Source organism: Leopardus geoffroyi, chromosome B1 (genome assembly GCF_018350155.1).
Source record: "Leopardus geoffroyi isolate Oge1 chromosome B1, O.geoffroyi_Oge1_pat1.0, whole genome shotgun sequence".
NCBI lineage: Eukaryota > Metazoa > Chordata > Mammalia > Carnivora > Felidae > Leopardus > Leopardus geoffroyi.
This window is the reverse complement of record NC_059327.1, coordinates 32,263,347-32,290,643: the sequence shown is the minus strand read 5'-3', so window position 1 is coordinate 32,290,643 and position 27,297 is coordinate 32,263,347. Positions and strand designations below refer to the sequence as shown.

The following is a 27,297-nucleotide window of genomic DNA, read 5'->3' as shown; positions in this document are numbered from 1 at the left end:
CTAAGTGAGAGTTTTAAGAGAGAGGGTATAGTATATAATGGCTATGCAATGGCTATGCAATTTTTTAAGTCAGGGAAGAAAGGAATGAGCATATGCAAAAAACGTTTCACTGTCTTTAGTAATCATATTGATACTGAAAGTATTGGAACTGTTACTGACAATTTTCTGTGTGTTTTGTGTGGGATGAAGTAAATGAGTGCTTATGTGACATAATTCTATCATTCCCTAGGTCCCTGAAAACCAACGAAAGAAAGGAGACACGGGTGTAAGACAGAGAAAGTTAAATAAAAACCTTAAAATCCCGATTACAAACCAAAGTATGAGTATGAACTCATGAACTCTCTCCTTTCTATATAGCATATAAAACTTTAGATCATATAATATATATTACATATACATTTTGTCTCTAGCTAGCTATGTATTTCTAACTCTGTCCATCAAAAAGCCTAGTAAAAATGATAAACCCAGTAAAAGTGAGTCTGTCTGGCACCCAGACTGTGTTTTGAAATGACATGTCCTACTAAAAGAAACCAAGGCTTCTTGGAAAAAATATTGATCTGGGTCTGCAACGGAAGGATAAGCTGTACACCCTGTTATTCCAGACAGGAAGGAAGTTCTAAAGACCAACGGAGCTGTATTGAAAGGGGTTGAAGAGACTTCCATCAGCCACATGTAAAATACTCCAGGCAGCAATAAACACAGAGCATGAGAACATATCAAATATTTTTAAACCAAGAGTTCATAACGATAAAACAAAAACACAAATTGATTACTTTTTGTTTCGTTTGTATGTGTGCAATGAACCAATTAAGTGACCACTGCCTGCTAACCACTCTGTTAAGCTAACTGATCAGACGTGTGGAAAACTCTGTGTGCACTGTTTTACGGTAGAGACAGAAAAGCATGTACTTACTTCTAAGTTGGCAGCTGCTGGTGTGCTGATCCAGAGAACTACCTCTATTCACCAAATACAAGTACCGTGATGGCTTAAACAAATTATTAAATATTCAGGACCAGACTGTATGGAACTGAATATATCAAACACTCGAAGAACAGTTAAGCTATCTCAGCCTTAGGCTCTTTCTTTTGAGATGCACGACTTTCTTCGAAATATGTGTCCATGTGTGTATGGTTGATACCAAGTCATTTTTGACCCATTTGATTTGACCACTGGCAAATGATTATCAAACACTAACTTATACAAGCAATACATACGCAAAAACCTGTAACATAACCCAGATTTTCGACATTGCCAAGGAGACAGTTTCAAAACAAAAGTTGTAGTTTCTAAAATTGAAACTACCTTATTTGATGAGTCATATTTGATGAGTCTGTGCACTTTCAGAGCATTTAAAAGGCATGGAAAGGGTGAGGTATCCACACTAAAATATGACAACATAATTCAAATTAAAAATTTAGTTCAACACAGACACCCAATTTAGAATCAAAAAAGGTATGGCCATCTGAATACTGCCACAAGATCCTTTTTAATATTAGGCTTGGGAAGCGCATATAAAATATTTGCCATTTCGTCTTTTTCATTTTGGCAGACAAAATTGGCTTTTAAGGAAGTCACTTACCAATAAATGGTTCTCCTTCACACACAAACAAAACATCATCATCCCTGGGGAAAGCAAAATTTAAAAACCACCATCAAAATCCAGAAATCACCTTAATTATCAATTGATTAGAGGAACTATACCTTAGAATTATGTAGAAGGCAGGTTTTGCTATTAATCTATATTGCAAAGAATAAGTTGAATAAGTTTCCAGTGCTTTGCTTAACGTTTGAACTATCTTTGGATTTAAATTCACATAAGATCCCACACATGGAAGAACTTTTAAAACGGAAAAAACTGGGGTGCCTGGGTAGCTCAGTTGGCTGAGCATCCGACTCCTGATTTCAGCTAAGGTCAAGATACCGTGGTTGTGGGATCGAGCTGAGTGTGGAGCCTACTTAACATTCTCTTTCTCTCTCCCTCTGCCCCTCCCCCACACTTGTGCACGAGTGTGCACGCGCTCTCAAAAATAACATAAAATGAAATGCAAAAAAAACCCACAAAAAGACCAAAACCCACTTTGCAACTTTTGTGAATTCAGCTTTCTTATCTGGTATGATTAAAGCCATAGGCCAACTCTTCTTTTTTTTTACTTTAATACTGTAACCCTAAAAAAATTATTGGAGTTTTCTTCGAAATCATCAGCTGCTCTGTGCTTTCAAAATGAAAAGACGTTTTCACGTAACATTTAGGAAGAATATAATTCCAAGTATAACTCTGCTATAAAAAGTCACCCACCAGCCCCCTGAATGTAAGACAACTGCACACAGTCCAAAATTCTAGATTATCAGTATGTATCTCCTCCCCTGCCTCAACATATCTCAGCATTAGTGTAAATAAATGATCAGAGATTGCACTGTGAGCCACGAATTCTTAATCAGGTAGATATTTTACAAGTCTTCAGTCCCGGTCTCAATGTTGTAGAAATTTTTTATTTCCTATAAGACATCATAAGAATATATTGAATGTTTCCTAGAAGCAGAGTCTGTGTTAAGGAGAAACTTCGGTTGATGTAAATCATTCAACAATGAGACGCAATTATCCACTGAAACCGAAAGAAGCTGGGAGACAGATGCTGAAAAACTAAGACATTCTCACTGATTTGGATTTTAAAGCTAATTCAGTCTGTGCTTTTTTTCTGCTCCATCACCATGCCAGTTAACTCTCAAGACTAGTATGAAAATTTGTTTTCTTCTAACAAAAATCAACTACTAAACTGTATGACCTGGGTAAGACGTGGAAGTTCTCAGATGTTTAGTTTCCTCATTCATAAAATGAAGAGATTAGAGGTGATTACCTTCAAAGGCAGTGTATTATATTGAAATGTCATTCTGACCTGAGTTTAAATGAAAACTAAACTTTGTATACTATTGTAATTTAGCACATCATTATCTTCGTACCATCACTTTAAAAAACCCCATGTTTTTTCTTTGCCAATTAAATGAAGTAACTTGAGAAGAGTCAATAGAACGTAAGTGGCATTGAGTCAGTACTTCGTGTTCCATTCCTATCTTCCTTCTTATGCCTCTTCTTCCTTCAAAATTCTATGATCCTGTGAGGATGGAATGAGGTGAACTAACATTTGTTCTAAAGAGATAAATCTGCCTAGGATATTTAAAAAACAAGAACAAAACCCAACAAACACAAAACCACTATTGTGGCAGATCACTGGTGAGTTCATTCTACTTAAAGTTCTCTCTTATCTAGCAGGTTTTTTCCAAAGTAGGTCTTTATTTTGAGACAGAAGGAGAGAGAGAATCCCAAGCAGGCTTTGAGCTGTCAGCTCAGAGACCAACTCAGGGCTTGAGCCCATGAAACCGTGAGATCATGACCTGAGCCAAAATCAAGAGTCTGTCACTTAACCAACTGAGCCACCCAGGTACCCCCAAAGTAGCTCTTGATAAGGTTTATAAAATTCAAAATATTCTAGGAAACAAACTGAATAACAAGCAGTAGCATATAAAACTCAAGAGATCAAATTTCTAACATTAAAAAATGCATGTCTTCAGAGACTGAAGTTCTAGGCATCTGAATTCTGAAACATGCCAAAAAGATATTAGCCAAACCCAAATGATAAGCCAGTGGGGAAAAGAGGCAGAAAAGATGTGGTGAAATTAACACTTGGAAAAAACTTGGCAAATCGGTCATCTTCCAAATGATTTTTGGTGAACTGGTTTTGTGTAAATTGGCCATTTTGCAAATTGGCCTGCTTCTTTGTGATGACTAGTTTTATAACAAGTAGAGAAGAATCAATATTTTAAGTTTATCTTACAAAAACACACACGGTCGGAGGCGATCAAATCATGAGTTAATGTATATACGTCAATTTTGTAACACAAAAATAAATTCTGACCCCCCTGAATTGCAGGCCTTATTAGATCCATCTCTAATAACATGAAGAAAAAATTCCTTATAGCCATATATGAACTTTGCAGAAAGACTGTCAGAATATTGGAATAGAGGGCTTTGTATCTTATGCTGTAGGCCCAAATTATTTAAATTCCAAAGAGCAAATTTTAGGCAATCATTTGCCAAGATTCTGTCTTCTTAAGGGAACCAGCAGAGCACCAAGACACTGAGGGAACACTGTAGAGAGCTTATAAAAAGTGAAGGTTACCTGATCAAAGCAATATCATCAATCAGTCCACCTTTCCCATTATACACACTGGTAGCTTTTATGCCGAGTTTACTGCTGGCCACAGAAAGCAAATCAGATAAAGTTCCATACACAGCAACCACCTGTGAACACACAAGATTAAATGTAATGAATTGCGTTACTTACAAATCAGAAGCTACCATACTAGGAACACGACTAAAAATCAAACTTCAAATAAAAGGAGATTTTGAGAGATTATTAACTTCTAATATTGCTGAAATCCAAAACTAGAGTGTAAGAAATCATCTCTGCCTGAAAAAATCTACCATCTTACGTACATCACATGGTGCTCCAGTTCTGAAGACAGACCCAAAGCTGAATGTGGCTCTGACATTTCCTAGCTGTCAACTTGAGACAAATCAATCTCTTTATGCTTCTGTTGCTTTAACCAGAAATAAATAAAAGTCACCTACAATCAGGTCACGAGGATGAAATGAGTTAATGCATGGTACCTGCTTAGCAAAGTGCCTGAGACATATGAAGTCTTTATAATGTTGCTTTCATGTTATTCCTTTGTTATAGGAATGTTTATTTTAAAAATAGGAATGATATACTGTTTATAACATTTACTACACCAATCACCATACGGAAGGTAACAACTTCCCACTTCATTTACTTCGTTCTTCAATAACTACTAATGTTATAAAAGCCAGATTTTAGCTAACATTCTAAATACAGCAAACAGCTGGGTTACAGTGAATTGATCTCTCCAGCTTTACATTAGGCACAGTCTGATATATGTATAAGCAATGCAAATACTTAGATGGGGGCTGAGAATCTCTCCATGTAGTAAGTTGTTTGTTTGTTTTTGCTCCAATATAATTTTAACTATGGGTTCCCAGTGGCTGAGTTGTACAGTTGTGCCATTATCAGTCAGGATCTCTGAAAATTATGAATGAAATGTAGACGAGGGGCTGAACATGAAGAATGAACAGCCAATCAACTTCCCACAGGATATTGGATAAAGGTGCCATGTGAAATAAGAAACAAGGCTGATCCTTTGTTTACCAGTGACTGGAGTTCAGTAGATGTTGAATTTTTAGTTAAATAAATAAAATGAATAGCAGGGCATAGAGGGAATTGTTGGCTAATATAAGAGTGTGCAATCTTTCATGACAGATTCCAACTGTTTTCTCTTGGATCGTAAGGATAAAAGGACAGAGAAGTATTGTTAGCTGGGGAATTCTAGGGAAGGGTTGTAGGCAAGCATAATTTATAGGGAAGAGGGTGGATTAAAAGATATACACAACCCAAGTGTCCTTAAACGGATGGGTGGATAAACAAAATGTGGTATATACATATAATGGAATACTACTCAGTGTTATTAGAAGGAATGAAATTCTCATACATGCTACAGCATAGATGGATCTTAAAACCACATGCTAAGTAAAATAAGCCAGACACATAAAAGGGCAAATATTATGTGATCCCAATTATGGCATACTTATAGGCAAATTCATAGAGGCAGACAGTACAACAAAGATTAGCAGAGTGGAGGCTTGGTTTGGAAAGCTACTGCTTAATGGCTAGTTTCTTTCTGTTTTTAAAAAATTTAAGTTTATTTTGAGAGAGAAAGGGGCGGGGGGCGGGTTGAAGGGGAGAGACAGAGGGAAAGAGACAGAATCCCAAGTAGGCTCCTCACTGTCAGTGCAGGACCTGACGTGGGGCTTGAACTCAGAAACCGTGAGATTATGACCTGAGCCAAAGTCTGATGCTTAACCGACTGAGCCACCCAAGCGCCCCAAGGGGTAGTTTCTATTTGGTTTGATAAGGTTTTGGAAGAAGCGGTGAGGTTACACTGTGAATGTACTTAATGCCAATGAATTGTGTGCTTAAAAAATGGCTAAAATGGTAACTTTTGTCATGTATATGTTGCCATGTCTAAGGCCATACCACCCTGAACACGCCCGATCTCGTCATGTATATCTTGCCATGGGAAAAAAAAAATGATGCAAAGCACTTGGCACGGTGTTCTGACACTGCAGACATGCCATAAATAATTGAAATCTGAATAAAATATGGCTCCTATATTTCCTACCATTTTTCACCTCTGTAAGAGCCTGGAATTCTGTTAGTGCAGATACATGTTCCTGGGAGAAAAGTAAGAAAGAATACATAAAGCATTATGCAGTATACCTGCTCCTGCTAAGGGAGAGAGTGTGGAGAGAAAACAAAAGAATCAACAAAGGTAAAAACACAACAGAGTGACCGAAGCAAATGCAAATCAACTTTTACAGTCTGGAAACTGCCAGAGGAAGGTAAGAAAATCCTTTCCAACATCATCAGCATTCTTGTCATAGTTGCTATTATATTAATAATTTTCTAACTGATCTTTGCTTCTTATATATTTTTACATGGCTTTAGTTGGCCTGACATTGTCCTCTCCATGCCAGAACATCAACTTTCTTCCCCAGCATTTTTCATTTCTCTCACTCAACCGGCCATATCATAAAATGGATGAAAATTTAATGTATCTGTGTTATGTTCCTGCATTTAAATATTAGAACGTAACATCTTTTTAAAAGTTTGAGAGTGAGTGCATGCAAGGGGTAGGAGGGACAGAGAGAGAGAGAGAGAGAGAGAGAGAGAGAGAGAGAGAATTGCAAGCAGGCTTCATGCCCAGCCTAGCACAGAGCCTGATGTGGGGCTCGATCCCACGACCTGAGTGGAAATCAAGAGTCAGAGGCTTAACCGACTGAGCCACCCAGGCGTCCCCAGAAAATAACATTTATATGACTTATTTTTCAAAACTACATCAAATTATTTTCTATGTCCATATGATTGACTTGATTCTTTCCATAGGTCACTTGTTTCCTAATAAAAATAGAGGTCACCCGCCATGTTCTAAAGCCATGCTGTCCAATTTGGAAGCCACTAGCTAAAAGAAGCCATTCAGATTTTAAATGTATTAAAATTAATAAAAGATTAAAACTGAGTTCATCTGTTACACTAGCCGTATTTCACCGGCTCGGAAAGTTCTACTGGACAGTCCTGTTTCAAAGAGCAGAACAAAATGACAAAGAAACATCTATTTTAACTGTTAGTCTTGACTAAGACCCAGCAGCTCACAGTTACAAAGTGATAACGTCCAACTCAAAACCTGTTTGCAGATCTATATGGGGGGTTGAGTAGTTGCCATCTTCTCTTTCTTCCCCATGGATGTCAAATTTACTTATAAGACAAAAACAAAACAAACAAAACAACACCAAAAACCAACAACAACAAAAAACAAAACAAAACCAAAACCAAACAAAAACCCTACACATACAACCTGGCAATTCTCAGGGCAATCAAAGCATAACAGATGTTTCTTTGTAGGTTGCAAAACTACTAAGGAACACATTCTAAGTAAAAATTGAGTTAAACTTCATTTTATTTTCACTTAAGTCAGCCCTAATAACACAGTATCAAATGCAATTTAACATCTCACCAAATATTTTCCAATCCAACTTTCTATCTAGGCTGTACAGGTTGAATGAGAAAGTTTTAATCTGTAAAAAATCGTTACCCATTCTGTGAATATGGATAAAATGTTAACCCCTGGCAATTCGGATGAGCAGCACTTGAGTACGTCCCTGAGTACTTCCTTAGTCGTGACATCCAGAAAACAACCACAGCTGGTTTAAAAAGAAGGCTCTAGTTAATTAAATGTTACTTCAACGGGTTTATAATAAGCCTGTGACAAGTATGTCTTGAATGTTAGATGAAATTTTCATTGCTTTCAGAGTGTGGAACTAGGACACATCTTTTTTGTATGAGTCAGTTATTTTTATTTAACTTTTTTCCAATGACATTCTTAAGTTGAAAAACAAAATACACAGTTAAAATGCAATTCTAAAGTGATAGTCGTAAAACTACTGAAAGTGTCTATCTTTGGGAAATAGCATGATGGTTGACTTATTTTCTTATGTGTTTTTGTTTCCCAGATTTGTTACAATGAATTTGTATGATTTATGCAATAAGTAGAAAAAAGTTGTAAGATCTCCATTGCTCTACGTTCTAATTTTACAAATAAAAATTATTCTAGCAGCTGACACTTTACATGAAATAACTAAAGGGCCATCCATTAGAGAAAATAGTAGTGAAATTATTGCGGAAAATCTTACAGTTCTGTAAATTTGAAAACTGCCAGTAAGTTGGGCCACCATACTTGTTTTTCATTTGAAGGGCATTTTTGGCATTTGTTTTTAACTAGATCACTTTAGCTTTACTCCCTCGAGCTTACTAACAAATAAGATTAGAATTATATTGCAAACATAATATTCAACATCTGTGTTTCTTATAAACCAACCATAATAGCGGATTTAAAAAGATCTATACCAACATAAAAAGGTGATAAATTTGGAAAAGATTTTAAGTTGGTAAGAAAGTTTCTAATAGACTGGCACACGTACCTTTCTTCATGTCACAACGTGGTTGGGAAAAAGCAGCAATGGACATCTTAGATGTCATGGATATGAACTCTGATTGTTTTATACTGAGCTTACTTTTGTCCTCAGAGGGGCCGAGGGGTTCTAAAATGATTGTACTAAGAATGGCTATTTACTTTATGCGTACTCCCCAGTGTGGGCCCCGAGGGTCCCTATCACTGTGATTATCCACTTTAGTAAACTAGGCACTAAGAATGGAAACATTCTATGAAGTAAATTGAGAAGCACATGCAGTCAAGTTTATGACCACTATATTATACTGCTGCACTTAATCCTGTCTAAAGGACAAGTGAAAGCCATCTACCCATTGGGAAAGTAAATGTCATTCTGTACCTAGGAGGACATATCAATTTGGGGAGTTTTCATTTGCCTTTAAACGCCATTTTCAAATTGCAACCTATGTTTCTCAAATGTAAAAATTAAAACCTGCACATGTACTTAAAGTGTTTTTTCTTACATGCCCATACTATTACCTAATACACTATCAATAAATATTTATTGAATTTATGCAGGCTCATTTACCCAACCAAACTACCGATCACAATTGCTAAACACGGAATCCAATTTACTCTACCTACACGTTCAGTTGAAAACATTTAAAATTGATTTTCTCTTAAGTTTTTATTTCAATTCCAGTTAACATAGTTTAATATTAGTTTCAGGTGTACAATGTAGTGATTCAGCACTTTCATACAACACCTGGTGCTCATCTCAAGTGCACTCCTTAATCCCCATCATCTATTGAACTCACCACCACCCCCAACCTCCCTTCTGGTAACCATCACTTTTCTAAGAGTTAAGGGTCTGTTTTGGGGTTTGCCTCCCCCCCCTTTATTCATTTGTTTTGTTTCTTAAATTCCACAGATTTTTGGCTTATTTTGTTGCTAAAAAAGATGACATAACTAACTCTAGGTCAAGAAGGCAAATGTTAAAATACTGCAATACTTCTGGAAAACAATTTGGCCTTTGGAATAATTAAACATTCACATACACTAGCACCAAATACAGTTGACCTTTGAACAATGCAGGGTTTAGGGGCACCAACTCCCTCTCCCGTGTACTCTAAAATCCACATAATGCTCTCGACTCTCCACTTTACTCATAGCCCACTGATGACTGGAAGACTTACCAAGAACATAAAGTCAATTAATACATATTTTATATGTTATGTTATATACTCTACCGTTATAAGGAAGTGTGCTAGAGTAAAGAAAATGTTAAAAAGATCGTAAGGAAGGAGCGCCTGGGTGGCTCAGTTAAAGTGTCTGACTTTTATATTTTTAAATGTTTATTTTTAATACTTTATTTTTTATTTTTTAATTTTATTAAAAAAATTCTTTTAACGTTTATTATTGAGAGACAGAGAGAAACAGAGCATGAGCAGGGGAGGGACAGAGAGAGGAGGAGACACAGAATTCAAAACAGGCTCCAGGCTCTGAGCTGTCAGCACAGAACCTGATGCGGGGCTCAAGCTCACAAACTGCGAGATCATGACCTAAGTCGAAGTCCGATGCTTAACTGACTGAGCCACCCAGGTGCCCCATAATTTCATTTTTTTAACTTACATCCAAATTAGATAGCATATAGTGCATAATATTTGTTTATTTTTGAGGGAGGGGGGAGGAGCAGAGAGAGAGGGAGACACAGAATCCAAAGCAGGCTCCAGGCACTGAGCTGTCAGTACAGAGCCTGATGCGGGGCTCAAACTCATGAACCACAAGACCATGACTTTACAGTTATGAGATGGAGCCCCGAGTTGGGCTTCACACTGGGTGTGGAGCCTACTTTAAGATTCTCTTTCTCTCTCTCCCTTCCTCTCTCTTTTTCCCTCCCTCTATCCTTCCCACACCCTAATGTGTTCTCTCTCAAAAAATAAAGAAAAAATCATAAGGAATATACATTCACAGTACTGTATTTTTAAAATTATTTTTAATGTTTATTTTTTTTAATTTTTTTTAATGTTTATTTACTTTTGAGACAGAGAGAGACAGAGCATGAATGGGGGGAGGGTCAGAGAGAGAGGGAGACACAGAATCGGAAGCAGGCTCCAGGCTCTGAGCCATCAGCACAGAGCCCGACGCGGGGCTTGAACTAGTGAACCACGAGATCATGACCTGAGCTGAAGTCGGACACTTAACCGACTGAGCCACCCAGGCGCCCCTAATGTTTATTTATTTTTGAAAGAGAGAGAGAGACAGAGAGAGAGCAGGGGAGGAGCAGAGAGAGAGGGAGACACAGAATCCAAGGCAGGCTCCAGGCTCTGAGCTGTCAGCACAGCGCCTGACACAGGATTCAAACTCACAAACCATTAGATCATGACCTGAGCCGAAGTTGGACCCTCAAATGACTGAACCACCCAGGCACCCCACATTCACAGTACTATATACGGTGTACTTATATATATACATATGAGTGGACTTGTACAGTTCAAGTCCATGTAGTTCAAGGGTCAATTGTTATTACAACTTATATATATATATATCCACTAGAGCAGTGGTTCTCAAAAGTGCCATCCCTAGACTGGAAATATGTTATACATGCAAATTCCAGCCCCATCCCAGATCTACTGAATCTGAAGGTCTGGGAGTGAGGCCCAGCTATGTGGTTTCTCAGTTCATCCAGCTAATCCCAATGCATGCTAAAGTTTGCAAACCACTGCCCTAGAAAATGCATGCAAGTGTTCACCAGGATATACATACAGGAACATTCATCGTAGCACTGTCAATTTAATAGCAAAATGTAAAGAAATAAACAACCCAAAGGCCCAGTGACAGGAGAATGAATAAAATGTGATAGTTATTTGTATATAATGGACTATTACAAAGCAGTGAAAATAACTAAACTATAACTATGTGGAATGTTAAGGTTGTAATCTTAGAAATATCGTAAATCCAAAAAGATTACATATATCATTGTAGGATATGTGCCAAAATGACAAAACAAAATATAGTTTAGTTACTCAGACATACATGGCTCAACTATTAAAGAAACATAGCAGGGGCGCCTGAATGGCTCCGTCCGTTAAGTCAGGTCATGATCTTGCAGTTCGTGAGTTCGAGCCTGGCGTCAGGCTCTGGAGCCTGCTTCAGATTGTCTCCTTCTCTCTGCCCCTCCCCCACTCGCGCTCTGTCTCTGGGTCTCAAAAATGAATAAACATTAAAAAAAAATTTAAGAAATATGGCAAAGAGAAATACACACCCATGAAATTGGAGAAGCAAGGGGATACAACAGTGGACAAGTAATTAAGTTTTGGTAATATGCTTTTTCCTGGGTTGTGTGGGAGGTTTAACCCTATTTATTATTTTCCTCTTACTTTTTATGCATTATCGATATTCTTTATGTGTATCAAGTACATTTTTTAAATGTTTAAAATTGAAGAGCAAAGTTGTTACTAATGTTTAGATTTCATCTTTCTTCCGCTTAATATAATGGATTCAAATTTGGATACTCAACACCAATAACACATTTCTGACCTAATATCGAAGCCAGAAGGAAAACGATTATGTCCTGGGCCAGGACTGTAAACATCAGTACAGAAGATCTATTTCATATCCCACTATGTCTGCAGTGAACTGACATGGTTTCTCATAGAAGACGGTACTCAGGAAGTGTTGGCTGAATGAATGAATAAGGTATACAAAAGGTTTACAACTTGCACAGTCCATTACTGAATATTCTGAAGTTTAAGTAAGCAACTTATGTTCAAGATGTACAGAAATTTTGAACTGACGCCAGGTTGTTCCAAAGCCATTCACTACATTCAGGTGTTTGGGCCCTTGTTTCGAATTCCTTATGCCAACTATCTGCAGGGAATATTAAAAAGAGAAAAATGGAAATTCTGAGGCATATGGAGAAAGGAGGAAAGGGTTCAAGCGCAACTGATTCTTTTGGAGCAATTGAAAAAAAAAAACCTAAAATTTAAAGATCCCAATTTTTTAGAATCATGGCCTTCAAATGTTTTTGACTATGTACCCCATCAGTAAAACAGTTTTGGGCATGTGCTCAAACATTTATATGTTTATTTACTTATTTTATAAAGTTTATGCCACACGCAGAAAAAATATGATTTCCCAAATGAGGATTTTTTAATCAACATAGAGTATGGAGTCGGCCAGGCAAAATCCCCTAGTTATCATTAAATTGAATGGAACCCTGCAGATATAAAATTGACTTTAAACAATGAAAACAAACAAGGAAGGAAGAAGGAAAAGAAAAACATCTGAAATTGTCTTCGTATGTTGGGAAGTATTTTTAAACATCTTGCTAATGGGGATGACCTCATCATTGGCTAATGTTTCCACGAACAATACACACTTAGGGAGTGGCTTATTGTTAATAGTAGTTATCATTTGGGACTTTAAAATAGTCTTTAAAATTCGGCACTTTTTGACTTCTCAGATCCAGAGATCCAGTTTTTGGTTTTTTTAATCTCGTAGTTTCTATTGGGAGATATTGCTACTTGTGTCCACATTAACTAGTAGTCTTCAATCTGCTGCTTCTTTGAAGGAATCTTTTAAAGCCACTTGGCATTTTGGGGTGCCTGGGTGGCTCAGCTGGTTAAGCGACTGACTCTTGATTTTTGGCTCAGGTCCTGACCTCACAGTTCCTGAGATGGAGCCTTGCATGAGGCTCCGTGCCTTCAGCGCATAGCCTGCTGGGATTCTCTCTCTCCTCTCTCTGCCTCTTCCCTGCTCACACACTCTCACTCTCTCTCAAATAAACATTTATTTTTTTTTTACATTAAAACATTTTTTTTTTTTTTACATTTAACTTTGGGAATCAGAGAGAGACAGAGTACCAGCAGCAGAGGGGCCGAAAGAGAGCGAGACACAGAATCCAAAGCAGGCTCCAGGCTCTGAGCTGTCAGCACAGAGCCCGATGAGGGGCTCGAACCCACGAACTGTGAGATCACGACCTGAGCTGAAGTCGGACGCTTAACCGACTGAGCCACCCAGGCGCCCCTCAAATAAGTAAACACTTAAAAACAAAAAGTCACTTGGCATTTTGGTGAAGGTTAATTTAGTTAAAACCTGGATAATACACATCTTAACCCAGCACATGTGTGCTTCAGTACATCACAATATGCCTAAGCGAACCAACCAGTGAAGGAAGTTTTCACATATGAACCCACTCTCCTCTCAGAAGACTTGAGACCACCTGATATTCGGTGGTTGAAAGCACGTGTGCTTTATAGATTGAAAAACCAACTTTTAATATGACTTTATATTTTTAAGTACAAATAGAAAGCATAGCATTTCTTTTTAAATACCGGCGGGTCCTCTTGCACACCGTCTGTGGTGTACTATCTCACTCTGGAAAGCACTTAGAGAATGCAATGTCCTCTTTACAACTACATCAAAGCATTCACCAGCTAACACTTCTGTTGATTCAGTATACAGAAAAGTCAGAGTAGCATATGACGTGGTTCCCCACAGTAACTCCCTGGCCTCTCCAACCCTGGGCTTTACGGCCCAGTCTGGCAACCACTGAACAAGCTTTATAGAAGGGAAACTTATTTGAAAAAACAGACTAGTCCTATGGCCAGGAAGCAAAACCAGAAGCTAGGTAAATAAGGAGATAATGAAAGTGACACAGATATTCCAAATGCTAGGTGGGAAATCAAACTCTAACAGGGGTGCTCTGTTCCAGCATGTTTTTCGTGAACATCATGTCATGATCACGCCAATCCTGGCTAAATATAGTCGCCTGATTTACATCAACACGCCAGCTGTTACGTGTTATTCTGCTATCTTTTGTCAAATAAGAGGAATTATAGTATTTTTTTAATCAGCTGGTGGGGGGGGAGAGAGAGAGAGAAGGAAACGTGGAGAGCTTTGGCATAGAATATGTTTTCCAATTAAGTAGTAAGGATTATGGTTTGATTTGTTTTTAATATTGAGTTTATACAAGTACTTTCTAGTTTGATCTTCCCAACATAAACATATTTATCTTTATTTACTCGAGATGTGGTTTTTCTAACCTATTGAGATTCCCTATCAAAATATTTTTAAAATAAATACAATTTAAATCCAAAAATCTAACCTAGTCAAAACTAGATAGCTGCAAAAGACACGGCAAGACTAACACAGACGATCTTTGAAAAAACAAAATTCAGTGGTTTCAGAGGAGAGTTAGAGCATAGTTAAATATTTATGGCTGAGTTGAAACATCTTGTCTTTCAGGGAGGGACAAAGCAGAGATGCTGGATAAAAAGGTCCATCAGAGGTCTGTTTTTGAGAACATATTACAATTGTTTGGATATACTAATTCTTCCAGTAACAAGTTTTAGATTATTAGCAGCTAACAGCAGACGAAACAGGTTTATAAAAAGTTAATGGGCAGAAATAACAGAACTCTTGTGAAATATATTTGCAAGTAACATTCATGAAAACTCCAGAACTTGAATATATGCCAGTTGTTTTCATGTGTTAAATCTCTAAAACCATGATAACGCAAAATTATAGTCAACAAACTAGACTGTACTTCAGATTTTTAGCGCAGATTTATTTTAAAATTTCGGAGTAGTTGGAAAGCCATTTTTCATGCCCGGGCACAAATACACTAGTTAAAAATTTACTTTTTCCAAAATATGCAGGAAACAAAGTACTGTATTCTGACAAATAATACAATGAGGCCAATTTACCTTCGTCTTAGACTCTAAGGCATAGTTACTTCTAGATGTCACTTAGCCACATCATAAATGTCTGACTTGAACAGTCAAATTTTCCAAAGAAGCCGAACAACTTTCATGGGTGGGGCAAGAGGCTTGAGAAGGAACAGGATTCATTTTGGCTTGCTCCAGCCTTGGAAAAAAATATTTAGTACCACACCCTCAACAAAGGCCTAACACAGCAACTTGTGATGTCAAATCAATCCATTTTGGTCTACTGTGACGGTCCTCTAAGGAACTAAAATAAGGCGAAATTAAAAAGTGAGTAAGTTCGGCGGCGGCGGGGCTTGGGGGCGCCTAAAAGAGAAAGGTAGGAACCATCAAGAAAATGTCCCTAATTTTCAATCTTCTCTTCGACCTAAAAGAATATCTTATTTATCCACCGATAAACCGTTTTTTTGTTTTTTTTGTTTGTTTTTTGCTTTTTTTTTTTTTGTTTTTTATTCTTTCTACCTGATCAGGCTTCCGTGCCCGCCTTAGTTGTTAACCACCACTTTCTGGAGCAGACCATTACTCAGCACGAAGGTGGCCACGAGCACCTTCTATAGCCAGGGGTGGGGGGCAGCGGGGTCTTCGGGGAGGCGGCGGCAAGAGGAACATCAATCAGCACCCAGCGCTCAGGTGACAGCGGCCCTCCCCACGCCCTCCGAGTCCTCCTCTTTCCAGGACCCACACCTGGACGTGGGAACGCTAAAGCACAAGCCGACCTGCGCTGGTCCCCAGGACGGCCGGAAAGCCCAAGGGCAGGCTCGGGCTAGGAATCCCGCGGGTTGGGAAAAGGCCGCGGGGACCCTACGTTCACCTCCTGGACGCCCCCACCCCCGGCGCACGCCCACCGTGCCCTCTCCCCAACTTCAGCCCTCTGCCCTGCCAGCCCGCTCCGCGCTCCGCTGCCCTAGCCCCCCACAGCCGGCCCGCCTCCTCCCGACCCCCTTACCTTTCCGTTCTTGGGGCTGCCGTTAAGGAACAGGGTCACCCGCCTCATCGCGCTGCCCCCACTGGGTCCTGAGTGAGTCGCCACCCTCCCACCTGGCTCTCCTCCCACCTTCTTCTTCTCCCGCCCTACCCCTCCCTCCACCCACTCGGACTCTCCTCCCTTCGCCACCTTCCTTCTCTTACGGAGACACACTCGCAAGCACTCTCGGTCACACACCCCAGGGTTGGCCGGTCCTCCTTCCCACCCCGCCCCTGGGCTCCTCAGTCAGCCTGGGACCCTTCCCCCACCTTTCCCAGACTGACTCTAAGCTCCACCAATCAGGAGGCAGCGCCGGCCAGAACTCAACCAATCATCGCCCTTCATTGGGTGGGCTCATACTAACCCAGCCCAGGTGGAGGGAGGGAAGAGAGGTTGCAGTCTGGCAGACGGGAAGGGTTATCAGCCAATCAGCTGAACCTGAAGCCGAACGGCGGCTCAAAGCGTTACTGAGCAGGCGCAAACCCAACACCAGGTAGAGCTCATCTGCATAGGGAGGCGGGGTTTGAAGGAAAGAGGTGGAGCACTAGCAGGGACCCATCCAAGTAGCACCACCCCCCCTCAACTCGCTCAAACCACGGGCGAAACGGCTGGCGTCGGGACTGAGTGATTGGGTAAGAGCCGCCCGTCCTTCTGCCAGGATTGGTCCAACGATTCTTTTCGAAGTTTGCAGTATCCAATTGGAAAATGGGGGGCGGAGCCAGCACTAACCGAGGGGTTCCTCCGCGAGACGCTCACGCAATGTAGTCCCTGCGGCTACAGGTTAGGCGCCGGTGTCTCTCGTCGATGCGTCACCCGCGGCTAGTGGTGGCTTCTCTCCAGCTCAGGAAGCCGCTCTTGGTCCTGGGACGGCGGGGAAGAGGCCTGGCAGATCGAGGTACGCGTGGACACGTGCGGGCAGCGGCGGCGTAGAGATTCGCAGAGTAACGCCAGTGCCGAGAGGCGGGGCCAGCGGTTTGAATCGGGCGGCGGGAGGCGGGTGCGGCCTGGCGGTGGAGAGGGTAGGGAGTGCGCACTTGGGCGTCGGAGTGCTGGCGCCCTGGACAAGTCGGCCCCCGGCGACCCGCTTGGTGGCCGGTAGTTGCCCTCTCGAGCGAACCGTCAACACCTGCAAGACACTCACCTGCGGTAGAAGCGTTCCAAATAAACCCATTGGGAGAGCCGATCTGCGGGAGTGAGAGGTAGGGCAAGGAGCCTGGTGCAGCAGAGCTGTTTTTGGGGCGTGCTTTTCGGAAGCGTGTTGTACTTCTGCTCTGGAGATAGTGGTCCTGTGTCCACTCCTGTGACCTGAGCCGGGTCACCCGTGTGCTTTCTAAAATTCAGATTTCCTGGAACCTAGCCGGACCTACTTGATTAGAATTTCTGGGAATCTGCAAAGCTGTGTCTTTTAACAGGGTACCCAGATGTTGCAGATGTTTGCCAAGGTTGAAAAGCCATGGCTTCTAGTGTGGGATCTGGTGGTTTCCTCCCCAACAGCGGTTTCCTCCTTTGCTCTTTTTAAAAGCTCTCAAAATACGTTCTTGGCATCTAGTTTCATGCCTGTATAGGTTGCATTAAAATTCAGTCTTGAATGAGGATCTTGATTGAGTCACGTTAATATTGGGGAATGGGGTTATTTTTCTCTTTTCTCCCTTTTTTTTAGATGGATACCAACTCAAAAGACAGCGAGCCTCTTGAAATCAACGAGTCTGCTCTTCCTGGTGCTGGTATGTAGTGATCTGTTGCCTCCTTGTGAAACGTAAGGTTTAGGTATTTGTTTTCATCATATTTTGCCCTCACAATATGTTGTCTGTTTCAGAAAGTACCTCTTTAATTTTGGGAAATGGGAAGCTTGTAACTCCTCACAAGCACGCGCCTGAAGGGACTCCTAATGGTTGCACACCAGATACTTTTAAGTCACCCTTGGACTTTTCCACAGTAACAGTAGAGCAACTGGGAATTACACCTGAAAGCTTTGTAAAGAACTCTTCGGGTAAGAGAAGTTGTCATTCTATTGCAGTGCTTTTAAAGCTTAAAAATAACTTACATAAGTTAGTTTTGTTCATCTTCTCTATGTCATTACTTTGACTCTGCAAATGTTCAATTAGGAAGATTTCTGTGAATATGCACAGTGCATTTAGCATATTAGAATATCAGAGTCCCAGGGCATCCAGCTTGATAATGTTCAGAAGTGTGCTCTGTGCTCAAACTGGAAAAGATGTCTGTGAACACTATGTGACTGACACGTGGGATATAGGAATACATAGACTATAGTAATACATTTTATGCTCATGCATGGCAAAAATAAGAGAATGTCGAATAGTAATTAAGAAAGATTGGGGAATGCCTCTTTCAAAAGCACAAACAGAAAATTGACTCGGGCTAATCTTGTAGGAGTAGAAATGAAATTCACCAGTGGAGTCTGATTTTGCTGGAGATGAAATACATACGGAAATGGGATTAGATTGGAAAACGGCGTTTAGAAATGGAAGGTAGCAGAAGACTGGAAAGTCACAGGGCACTAAGCTAGGTAATACATGATTTAGACAAGATCACGGTAACATGCCTTTCTGTATTCCTTTCTTAACATTATTCATAGGCCTTAAAAACAACAACAACAACAACAAAACTAGATTTATTTTGTCCTCTTCAGTATGTGGCCAGAATTCAGAGTAGTGTGTACAAGGTAGATAGGTGTCTCCGAGAAATAAATCATCTTGAATTGGGAATGTGAGAGTACGTTGGCCTAAGTGGAGAACTTTCCTTTCAGTTCTCGGGGAGAAGACTGACTAATTCCAGAACATGAGAAGTTCTTAGTCCAGAGCAAGCCATCACCCGTCCCTGTGTGCAGGAAATCTGAAACAAAAATGACAACTATTAAAATGTGTTCACGTATTCATTCCAGAGCTGTCTAATAGTGCTCTCTATGTGTCAGACACTTTGAGAAGTGTGGAATAAGTCAGTAGACAAAACCAGATCCCCATCCAACTGCTCGAGTGTGAATAATTTCGCCTATCCTTATCTATTTAGATTTTTGTAATGTGTTTATCTTGCTCTCTTAGGCTGCTATATCACAGGGAATTCAGTACATGATTACTGATGATTGCCTTGTTTTGTTCCAATTTTAATGAGTTTTCTTTATAGGAAAGTCACCATCCTCCCTGAAAAAATCCAGACGACGCTCTACAATTGGTGCTCGGGGCTCCCCTGAAACAAACCATCTTATTCGTTTCATTGCTCAGCAGCGGAATTTAAAGAACGTGGAGAAATCTTTGACACAGAATTCCCCTTTTCTGGTATGATATTCTTCCAAGTTCTGTCATGAATTCTTCCAGGGAGAATGTTTTGCTCTGTTACAAAGCTTTTGCACAGTGTTTCTACCTTGTGCGTCTCATCTGTTTTGGGTCTGGGGAGATAATGTTTTGTCTGTGTCTTATAGAGATCATTCAGTTAGCATTGACGGGGATGTTGAACATGGGCACATCAAGAATTAGGTTAGAAACGGGTAGAAATGGTTTTCTAGGTGAGCTGTTTTATTTTGCAGATTTTTCCTCCCCAGTTAATGTTCTTCTCTATAATGAGGCGAGGCAGTATTTTTCAAGCTTTTTTATTTAATACTTTCTAAGTGTCTAATTTTTTTTGATCACTGCATATTGGCATGTAGGGCTAAGAGTTCCCCCCTGGGACAAAATATATTGGGGATAACCTTGTGAAAGGGAGAGATTTATTTGTCTGCTGATAGGGAAGGATATAGATATTTTTGCACATTTTTAGCAGAATAATGCATATTTCTAAAAAGTGAAATAATGTACAAGAGGTACTATGAAAGACACGGTTAAGGTTTACCCTTCTGGAAGGACAACTACTTGTCTCTTTTGGTACTGGCCTCCCGCTTTTAAAATGTACTTACATTACCGCTTGTTTATTTTTCAGTGTTTGGACACTATATATGCGTGAGGCTATGTAGCCCGGTGGTTCTCAGAGATTATCTGCAGATCCCTGGGGATCCCTGAGTCCCATTCAAGAGGTCAAAGGTGTTAAAACATTTTTTTGTGATAGCGGTGAGGTGTTTGCCTTTTTCCACTAGGTTGATGTTTGTGCTCACAGTGCAGGAGCAATGGTGGGTCAAATTGATGGCACCAAGCTGTCATTTTAGTCCATCCTGCTAAGCATTCACAGGAGGTGATAATGCCAGGTTCGCTTAATATCCGTGATGACGCAGTGAAAGTTATGTTTGTTTATTTTTTATTTTATTTATTTTTTAATTTACATCCGAATTAGCATCTAGTGCAACAATGATTTCAGGAGTAGATTCCTTAGTGCCCCTCACCCATTTAGCCCATCCCCCCTCCCACAACCCCTCCAGCAACCCTCTGTTTGTTCTCCAGATTTAAGAGTCTCTTCTGTTTTGTTCCCCTCCCTGTTTTTATATTATTTTTGCTTCCCTTCCCTTATCTTCATCTGTTCTGTGTCTTAAAGTCCTCATATGAGTGAAGTCATATGATATTTGTCTTTCTCTGACTAATTTCGCTTAGCATAATACCCTCTAGTTCCATCCACGCAGTTGCAAATGGCAACACCTCATTCTTTTTGATTGCCAAGTAATACTCCATTGTATATATATACCACTTCTTTTTTTATCCATTCATCCATTGATGGACATTTGGGCTCTTTCCATACTTTGGCTATTGCTGATAGTGCTGCTATAAACATCGTGGTGCATGTGTCCCTTCGAAACAGCACACCTGTATCCCGTGGATAAATACCTAGTAGTGCAGTTGCTGGGTCGTAGGGTAGTTCTATTTTTAGTTTTTTGAGGCCCCTCGATACTGTTTTCCAGAGTGGCTGCACCAGTTGGCATTGCTGCCAACAATGCAAAAGAGATCCTTTCTCCACACCCTCGCCAACATCTGTTGTTGCCTGAGTTGTTAATGTTAGTCATTCTGGCAGGTGTGAGGTTGTATCTCATGGTGGTTTTCATTTGTATTTCCCTGATGATGGGTGATGTTGAGCATCTTTTCATGTGTCGGCCATCTGGATGTCTTTGGAGAAGTGTCTATTCATGTCTTTTGCCCATTTCTTCACTGGATTCTTTGTTTTTTGGGTGTTGAGTTTGATAAGTTCTCTATAGATTTTGGATACTAACCCTTTATCTGATGTGTCGCTTGCAAATATCTTCTCCCATTCTGTCAGTTTCCTTTTAGTTTTGCTGATTGTTTCCTTGGCTGTGCAGAAGCTTTTTATTTTGATGAGGTCCCAATAGTTCATTTTTGCTTTTATTTCCCTTGCTTCCGCCGACATGTTGAGTAAGAAGTTGCTGCGGCCAAGATCAAAGAGGTTTTTGCCTGCTTTCTCCTCGAGGATTTTGATGACTTCCTGTCTTACATTGAGGTCTTTCATCCATTTGGAGTTTATTTTTGTGTATGGTGTGAGAAAGTGGCCCAGGTTCATTCTTCTGCATGTCACCATCCAGTTTCCCCAGCACCACTTGCTGAAGAGACAATCTTTATTCCATTGGATATTCTTTCCTGCTTTGTCAAAGATTAGTTGGCCATACGTTTGTGGGTCCATTTCTGGGTTCTCTATTCTGTTCCATTGATCTGAGTGTCTATTTTTGTGCCATATTTTTTATTTTTTTAGTGATTACTTTTGAGAGAAAGGGAGCGTGAGCTGGGGAGGGGCAGAGAGCAGAGACAGAACATGAAGCAGGCTCCAGGCTCTGAGCTGTCAGCACATAGCCCGACATAGGGGCTCAAACCCACAAATCGTGAGATCATGACCTGAGCCGAAGTTGGATGCTTACCCTACTGAGCCACCCAGGTGCCCCGAAAACTACAAGTTTTATTAATTCTCCACCCTTGAGTATTCTGTGTGCTGAAATGGGAAGAATGCATCAAGCACTTCCAAAGGGCATACAGAAGTTTGGTGGATGTTTTGAAAAAGCTCGTATATGTAACTGTTTTGAGCTAGGAGCTGAACTCAGACTGCTTTTTTTATGGTCTATCATCTTTACTTGAAAAGAATGCCTGACTGACATCATGGTTCGTTAGACTTGGGAAGGTGAACATTTTCTCAAAAATGAACAGCAAACCTGTCACTTCAAGGAAAAGCTGAGATGTTTCTTACTGATGAAAAACTAGTGTTTTCTGGAGAAAATGAGAATTTTGGAAAATTTACGTTCAGCATCATGAGCCTGAGAACTTCCCAGTAGCTACACTTTTCTGGTAAGATCAGTGGGGATATTAATGAATGTGATTTTTTGATATTGAATAATAAAAGGTGTTAACATTTGGAAGGTCTGCATAAGTAAGTGAACCGGTGTTTTCCTCATGACCAGTGCATGCAAAATATACCCTCAAATTGCAAGAGACTCACAGATTTTAACATAACCAGACTATGAAAATTTCATTGATAGGATTTCATATTTGACATTGCAACTAACCTTTAGGAAATCTGTGTTGAGTTTTGTGTTGCATTAAAGGAGGAATAGCCACAATTCTGAAAAGGCTGTTAAAATACTCGATCTTTGATATGCACTTGAACTGAGAGTCTTTGGTGTTCTCAGTTTTTTAAATTTTTTTTTTTTTAACGTTTATATTTATTTTTGAGACAGAGAGAGAGAGAGAGACGGAGCATGAACGGGGGAGGGGCAGAGAGAGAGGGAGACACAGAATCGGAAGCAGGCTCCAGGCTCTGAGCTGGCAGCCCAGAGCCTGACGCGGGGCTCGAACTCACAGACCGCGAGATCGTGACCTGAGCTGAAGTCGGACGCTTAACCGACTGAGCCACCCAGGCGCCCCGGTGTTCTCAGTTTTTAAGAGAGTTCTGAGAACTGTTCGGGTAGATACGAACATGGACTGTGGAGCTATTTGCTGAGGTTTGATTCTTTGCTTTATTATTAATTTGCTTTATTTGCTTTATTATTTTGCTTTGTTTGCTTTATTATTAAAATTAATTATATAACTGGCAAGTTACCTAATTTTTTTTTTCTTTAAGATTTTATTTTTAAGTAATCTCTACACCCAATATGGGGCTCAAACTCACAACCTGAGCTCAAAAGCCACATGTTCTACCAGACTGAACCAGCCAGGTGCCCCAAGTTACTTACTTTGTCTCAGTTTTCTCACACATAAAATGGGGGTGATAATAGTAAGGTTTTTAATGAGGATGAGTAAATTAATAATGAAGTACTTAGAACTGTGCCTGGAACATGGCATGCTTTAGATTTACTATCATTGTAGTTCGTTCTGTGAAAAATGAGGATTTTGCTCTCTTACACATCCTAGCCATAGCTGTCCTAACACTGTCTCCTTTCTCCAGCCTTCCAGTACAACTCTAATTTTTATTGAAATTAGACTTTAATGTGCATTATTTAACCATGTAGACATAGTTCACAAACTGCTGTGTAGTATGTTATGGCTCTGTTTCTTACACAATTTTTGTTTTTCCCCTAGTTAATAAGTACTTTTTGTTACTTTTTGGTTTAGTCTTAAGTTATCACATAATCTCATCCCCAAACTTTGACAGATCTGTGAACCTTAGAGTCTATGGGTTCTTTTCTGTGTTCCTCGGTGTCCTCTGTCTCCTGTGGGCTTGGTTGTCATCTGGATCTGCTGGACAGCTGTCACTTTGTGACTTGCTTTCACCATCCTTAGTGATTTCCTTTTCCTCTTCTGTTGGGATTTTCCTTGACCTTGTATCTTTCTCTTTTCTTGGTTTACTGTCTCATTTTTCTGGAGCCTCAGCATATCTAATTAAGTTTATTCGACCAGCATGTTTGGATTATGGTTTTGGTCTTAGTAGAGAAATCCGGGTGACACATATCTTCCATGAAAATTTTGAAGGCGTTGCTCCACTGTATGTTAGCTTACAGAGTTGAAGAATCCTATTCATCTACTCATTCAACACGTATTTTGATTTTCTGTCTTTTGTGTGGCCTGCTTTTTCATTTGAAGATCTGTTCTTGGTATTAAAATTTCCAGATGGACTATCTTTCATTGTGGACTTGGTGTTTTTATTGATGTTTTCTTCCTCCCCTTGCAGGCTCTCTTTTCCTCCAGGTTCCATTTTGCTCCCTGATTAGTTCAGTCTCCTGTCTGATGCTCAGGTCTTCAGATGTCTGATGATTCTCGAGACTCCATTCATGTTTAAAAGTGACACACTTTAGGGCACCTGGGAGGCTCAGTCGGTTGAGAGTCCGACTTCGGCTCAGGTCATGATCACACAGCTCGTGAGCTCAAGCCTCGCATCCGGCTCTGCTGACAGCTCAGAGCCTGGAGCCTGCTTCGGATTCTGTGTCTCCCACCTTCTCTGCCCCTTCACCCACCACTCGTGCGTGCTCTCTCTCTCTCACTCTCTCTCAAAAATAAATAAACATTAAAAAAAAAATAAAAGTGACACACTTTTAAAACCTGACTGGGAGCTCAGTGTGCGTGGCTGGTGAATTTCTGTGTAGACATGGCCACTTTTTCATTGGAGGAACTCCCAAGCGTCAGAATCCTCTGGCTCTTTTGGCAGATCTGTTTTCTCCGGAAGGAATTCCTTGGGATATAAACCTGAGCCCTAGAACTCTGGAAGTCAGGTGCAGAAAGTGACTGGAAGCCTAACTGTTCACTGAGAAGACTTGGGTAGCCTCTGTTTTCAGTACAAACCCTCCTTAGCTGTTTGTGGAATCTTCAGTCTCATGGAATCCTAAATTTCTGTGTTCCCTCCAAAATGTAAGGGTCCTTTGTTATTTGTGGAGAGATCTGTGGGTTCAAGCGCTACTGAAAGAGTTTCAGTGTTCCCGTTTGGAGTCCTGCCCTTGATCCTGGTTTCAGAAATTCTCTGATGCTTTTAGATACCTGAGCCTTTCTAGGGGTCTCCAAGCAGGTCTGCTTTTTTCCTGTTTGCAAAATGCCCTCCCTAAAGAGTCCCTGTCAGTTTCAGCTTTCTCTGGCCTAAGTCAGTGGACATTGTTGACATTCCATCTCTGCTGTTTATTTCTGTTTTTTTCCTGATGGGTATGCACATATACATATGCATATCTGGCAAAACACCTCATACCCGTATCATCGGATTGTATGTCTTAAAAGATTTCCTTGAATATATAGTTTTAGTATCTAGCGTTGTTAAAAGTAAGGGCTTTTCACCGGAGCAGTTTTATTGACAATCAGTGCTGTCCTTTGACCTTTTGAGGTTTGCCTCTGTAGTAAATAACTTTGGTGACTCTACTCTTTGAGTTCTCACCTTGTTCACCAAATTTATCGACTGCCTAAATAATATTAGTTACTTGTTCTACTTCACCAAAATGTCCTGCAAATGTACTAGTAGGACTTTTTTTCTTTTTGTAAAGCGTAAGGCCCTGTGTGCTTAGATAGTTCACCTCTTATTTTCTCCACCTTTCCGTTTTAGAAAGAAAACACTTTAAAGGAAAAGTTACAAGTTGAGGGGAAATGGCTCTCCATCTTTCTTCCACTACTCTTGCTTTCATTCTTGAATATTTCAACGTTTATTTTATTTTTGGGACAGAGAGAGACAGAGCATGAACGGGGGAGGGGCAGAGAGAGAGGGAGACACAGAATCGGAAACAGGCTCCAGGCTCCGAGCCATCAGCCCAGAGCCCGACGCGGGGCTCGAACTCATGGACCGCGAGATCGTGACCTGGCTGAAGTCGGACGCTTAACCGACTGCGCCACCCAGGCGCCCCCATTCTTGAATATTTCAGCAAGCACATGGATGATCGTCCAACACCGTGGCAGTCTCCAATCCTTGACTTCCATAGCTCCTGCGACCATCTTCTCTACGTCAGCCATCCTCTCCTGTGGTCCCTTGCTGGTGCATTACCTTTAAGATCTCTCAGCCCACCTCCCTCTCTGACCCACATTTTATCTTTCCAGTTTACTTCACACTTCTCTCATCTTATTAAAGCCTCCAGACTGTTGATCTGATCACACCCGTAGTCTACTGCTCATCCTTCCCCAATCTAGATCTGTGTCCTAACACTCGAAAGTTTTCTCGCAGATACTTTTTTTTTTTTAGTTTTAAAAATTCACAAAAGTAAAAATACTACATATGCACGTAGTTTATTTAAAGACTCAGGATTTTAGGATTTATTTATAAGAAAAAGAGTATGCAGTTGCCTTTTTCTGTTTTTCCATTCCCAGGGCTCTCATTTTCAACTTTTGTAGCCGTTGCTTTCGGTATTTTCTTTCATATTTCTTAATAACAGGCTTATTTTTCCCCTTGCAATTCCTTTAAATTGAAGTGTAATGTACTGATTCTAAATTTTAGGCACGATTGACCCTTGAACAATGTGGAGGTTAGAGGCACTGATCCCAGCACTGTGGAAGATCGTAACTATTAATAGCCTACTGTTGACGGGAAGCCTTACTGATCACACAGTGGATTAACACATATTTTGTATGTTACATGCACTGTGTACTATGAACTAGAGAAAAGAAAATGTTATTAAAAAATAAGGAAGAGAAAATACACTCACAGAATTGTATGTATTGAAAAAAAAAATCTACATACAAGAGAGCCCTTGCAGTACAAACCATGTTGTTCGAGGATCGACTGTGTTCCAAATTGATCACCATTAGAAGTCTGGTTAATGTCCATCACCATACAGTTACAAATTTTTATGTGTGCGTGATGAGAACTTAAAATCTACTCTCAGCAACCTTTGAGTATATACTACAGTATTATTCACTATAGTCACCATGTTCTGCATTACACCCCCCATGACTTACTTATTTTATACCTGGAAGTTTGTACTTTTTTAACTCCCTTCACCCATTTTGCCTACTCCCAAGTAGCCTCTGGTAACACCAGTCTCTTCTCTGTATCTATGAGCTCCTTTTTCCTTTCTTTTTAAACTTTTAGATTCCACACAGTATTTGTCGTTCTCTGACTTACTTCTCTTAGCATAATGGTCTCAGGGTCCATCTATGTTGTCACAAGTGACAAGATTTTCTTTTTTTTCTGGCTGAAAAATACTGCATGTACATACCATGTCTTCTTCATCCACTCGTTGATGGATACTTAGG

General features: G+C 40.3%; 2 protein-coding genes across 5 annotated transcripts in view; one reads left to right on the top strand and one right to left on the bottom strand.

Annotated features, from left to right (window-relative positions):
* Window positions 1–16,525, bottom strand: part of KCTD9 (potassium channel tetramerization domain containing 9) — a 37,464-nt gene extending 20,939 nt beyond the window's left edge. The window contains exons 1-3 of the mRNA XM_045456773.1: window positions 16,253–16,525; window positions 4,177–4,298; window positions 1,581–1,624 (exon numbers count right to left, since the gene is read on the bottom strand). Coding sequence (XP_045312729.1) covers window positions 1,581–1,624; window positions 4,177–4,298; window positions 16,253–16,300 — 214 coding nt within the window. The 5' untranslated portion in view covers window positions 16,301–16,525. The remainder of the gene's footprint in view (window positions 1–1,580; window positions 1,625–4,176; window positions 4,299–16,252) is intronic.
* Window positions 16,526–16,608: 83 nt separating this feature from the next.
* CDCA2 (cell division cycle associated 2) overlaps window positions 16,609–27,297 on the top strand; it is a 52,930-nt gene continuing 42,241 nt past the window's right edge. The window contains exons 1-4 of one of the 4 annotated variants that reach the window (XM_045456770.1): window positions 16,609–17,165; window positions 17,931–17,994; window positions 18,087–18,260; window positions 19,412–19,563. In XM_045456770.1, the coding sequence (XP_045312726.1) occupies window positions 17,931–17,994; window positions 18,087–18,260; window positions 19,412–19,563 (390 nt within the window). In that variant the 5' untranslated portion in view covers window positions 16,609–17,165. Of the gene's footprint in view, window positions 17,470–17,930; window positions 17,995–18,086; window positions 18,261–19,411; window positions 19,564–27,297 lie in introns of all 4 variants that reach the window. The other 3 variants (XM_045456769.1, XM_045456768.1, XM_045456767.1) reach the window with 3 other exon arrangements.